Here is a 2161-nt window from a genome sequence, read left to right as displayed (position 1 = left end):
GGGTAGCCATGATACCAAAGCCTGTCTGTATAATGTCTTGTGACGTCCACGGCCTACCCCAGTTACCACTACTGCACATGTGTGTCAAGGACAGAAAGGCAGATGTGGCAGTGGAACGTGTCAAAGCAGTTTGGAGAGAAAAACAAAGTAAAGAACAAAAAATAATAAAAAGATTAATTGATTATTAAATTAGTCATCGATTATTTCAATAATCGATTAGTCGTCAATTAATCGATTAATCATTGCAGCCCTAAACATGTTAACAAGTTAACAGGCCAACAAGTTAACAGGCCAACACGTTAACAAGCTAACAAGTTAACAAGCAAACAGGCTAACAAGCTAACAGGCTAACAATCTAACAGGCCAACATGTTAACAGGCTAACAATCTAACATGTTAACAAGCTAACAGGCTAACAAGTTAACAAGCTAACAGGCTAACAAGTTAACAAGCTAACAGGCTAACAATCTGACATGTTAACAGGCTAACAGGCCAACATGTTAACAGGCCAACACGTTAACAAGCTAACAGGCTAACAAGTTAGCAAGCAAACAGGCTAACAATCTAACAGGCTAACAATCTAACAGGCCAACAAGAAGCTAACAGGCCAACATGTTAACAGGCTAGTCAGCTAGCAGGCTAACACTAAGTGTTGTTATTCTGAATCAACCTGAGACCAGTTATTGAGCATCAGTCCCACCTGGCCCGGCTGCAGGCCCGGCATGGCTTGCCTCACGTTGATGGTGGTTCCCCGGGTCCCAAAGGCCGGAGGGGGCATGCTGTTGCCAAAAGGGTGTCGGGTGAACACCAGCCTGTCCTGGGGCTGTTGGGGGCCTGTGTGGGAGGGAGGAGGGGGAGCAGTCGGGGTGGTGGTGGGCGTGTTGGGACCTGTGGTGGTAGCTGAGGAGGTGGGTGTGGAGCTAGGAGGAGTGGGCTGAGGGGGGACCGTTTGGCCAGAGGAGGCGACGGCGGAGCTGTTGATGACAGCAGCTGCATACTGACTGACCTGCTGCATGATGTTTCGAATTAAGTCATGGGAGTGGGTGCCTAAAGGAGGGAGGGGTGAAGATGATTTAAGATTTTCAGGATCAAAACAGAAACAACATCAGATTTGTCGGGTTCTAAAATCTGATTTATCTGCTTCTTGTTACCTGGCTGTCCTGGAATCTGCTGCCCACCTGCTGCAGAGTTTGGACCTGGACCTGAACCTGAACCTGAACAAAAACATAAGTAAACACACAGCAACACACAGCTGGTGCACAGCAGAGCATCACTGTGTCAGACCTGCAGCACAGTGCTGCTGAGCAACAACAAACAGAGGAGTTTTCAATCAGTGGTGGGTGGGGGACAACTCACCGTCCGTGTTCATCATTATGACCAACGGGACCGTCGGTTGGCTGATCCTGAAGACCCGGGGGCCCGCCTGCCCCTGTCCAGCCTGCTGATTGGACGGGGAAGTCTGTGAGGGGGAGGTCTGTCCCTGACCTGCCTGCTCCAGCTGGCTGGCCGGCTGGGTGGGCGGAGCTTGACCCTCAGTGCTGTTGGAGGCAACAGTCATCACCGTGGGGCCCAGGTTCATCTGCAGGCAAGCAGGAGAGCGCAGTCAGGACACCCGCACAAGGACAGAGAGAGCCCAGCGAACAAGACACCACCTACCTGGACTGGGATGTGGTGGTGCACGGCTCCAGGAAGAGTGACGGGGCTGGCGTAATGAGAGAAGGGACGCACCACGTGAAGGTGGCGTGGGACCGGGCTCAGGAGGTTCAGCCGCAGGTCGCTCAGGGCCACCAGGGCGTTGCCGAGCAGACGAAGACACTCACAGATCTGGACGAGAGTTCGCTGGTCATCCTCTCGTTCCTGTGCAGAAACATTAAAACACTTTAACTGCTTGTAATCCTCTGTAGAAACTCTGTATTTCCATGTAGTTATTACATCCAATGACTAAATAAGGGACTGTAGCACAGATAGCTGACTTTGCTGTTGAATTATACAGTATTGAGATTAAACATAAAATATAAGAAACCTAAGAAGATATTTACATGAAATTTAAGCACACATTTGAAAACATTATAAGACTACAAATACTCATATTTTATCAACATATGAAGTGTCCCAGGGGCCTTTGCTGCCTGAGCAAGTGTACACCTAGCTTAATCATATAT

The 2161-nt window shown here is 49.2% G+C and overlaps 1 protein-coding gene across 2 annotated transcripts in view; it reads right to left on the bottom strand.

Moving 5' to 3' along the window:
• bag6 (BCL2 associated athanogene 6) overlaps positions 1–2161 on the bottom strand; it is a 20653-nt gene that overhangs the window by 9538 nt on the left and 8954 nt on the right. For both annotated transcript variants that reach the window (XM_014026415.1, XM_014026417.1), the window contains exons 9-12: positions 1656–1856; positions 1356–1578; positions 1151–1213; positions 700–1046 (exon numbers count right to left, since the gene is read on the bottom strand). In XM_014026415.1, the coding sequence (XP_013881869.1) occupies positions 700–1046; positions 1151–1213; positions 1356–1578; positions 1656–1856 (834 nt within the window). The remainder of the gene's footprint in view (positions 1–699; positions 1047–1150; positions 1214–1355; positions 1579–1655; positions 1857–2161) is intronic.

Source organism: Austrofundulus limnaeus, unplaced genomic scaffold (genome assembly GCF_001266775.1).
Source record: "Austrofundulus limnaeus strain Quisiro unplaced genomic scaffold, Austrofundulus_limnaeus-1.0 Scaffold552, whole genome shotgun sequence".
NCBI classification, from domain to species: Eukaryota; Metazoa; Chordata; class Actinopteri; order Cyprinodontiformes; family Rivulidae; genus Austrofundulus; species Austrofundulus limnaeus.
The sequence above is the reverse complement of the archived record's forward strand: the minus strand, read 5'-3'. Positions and strand labels throughout refer to the sequence as shown.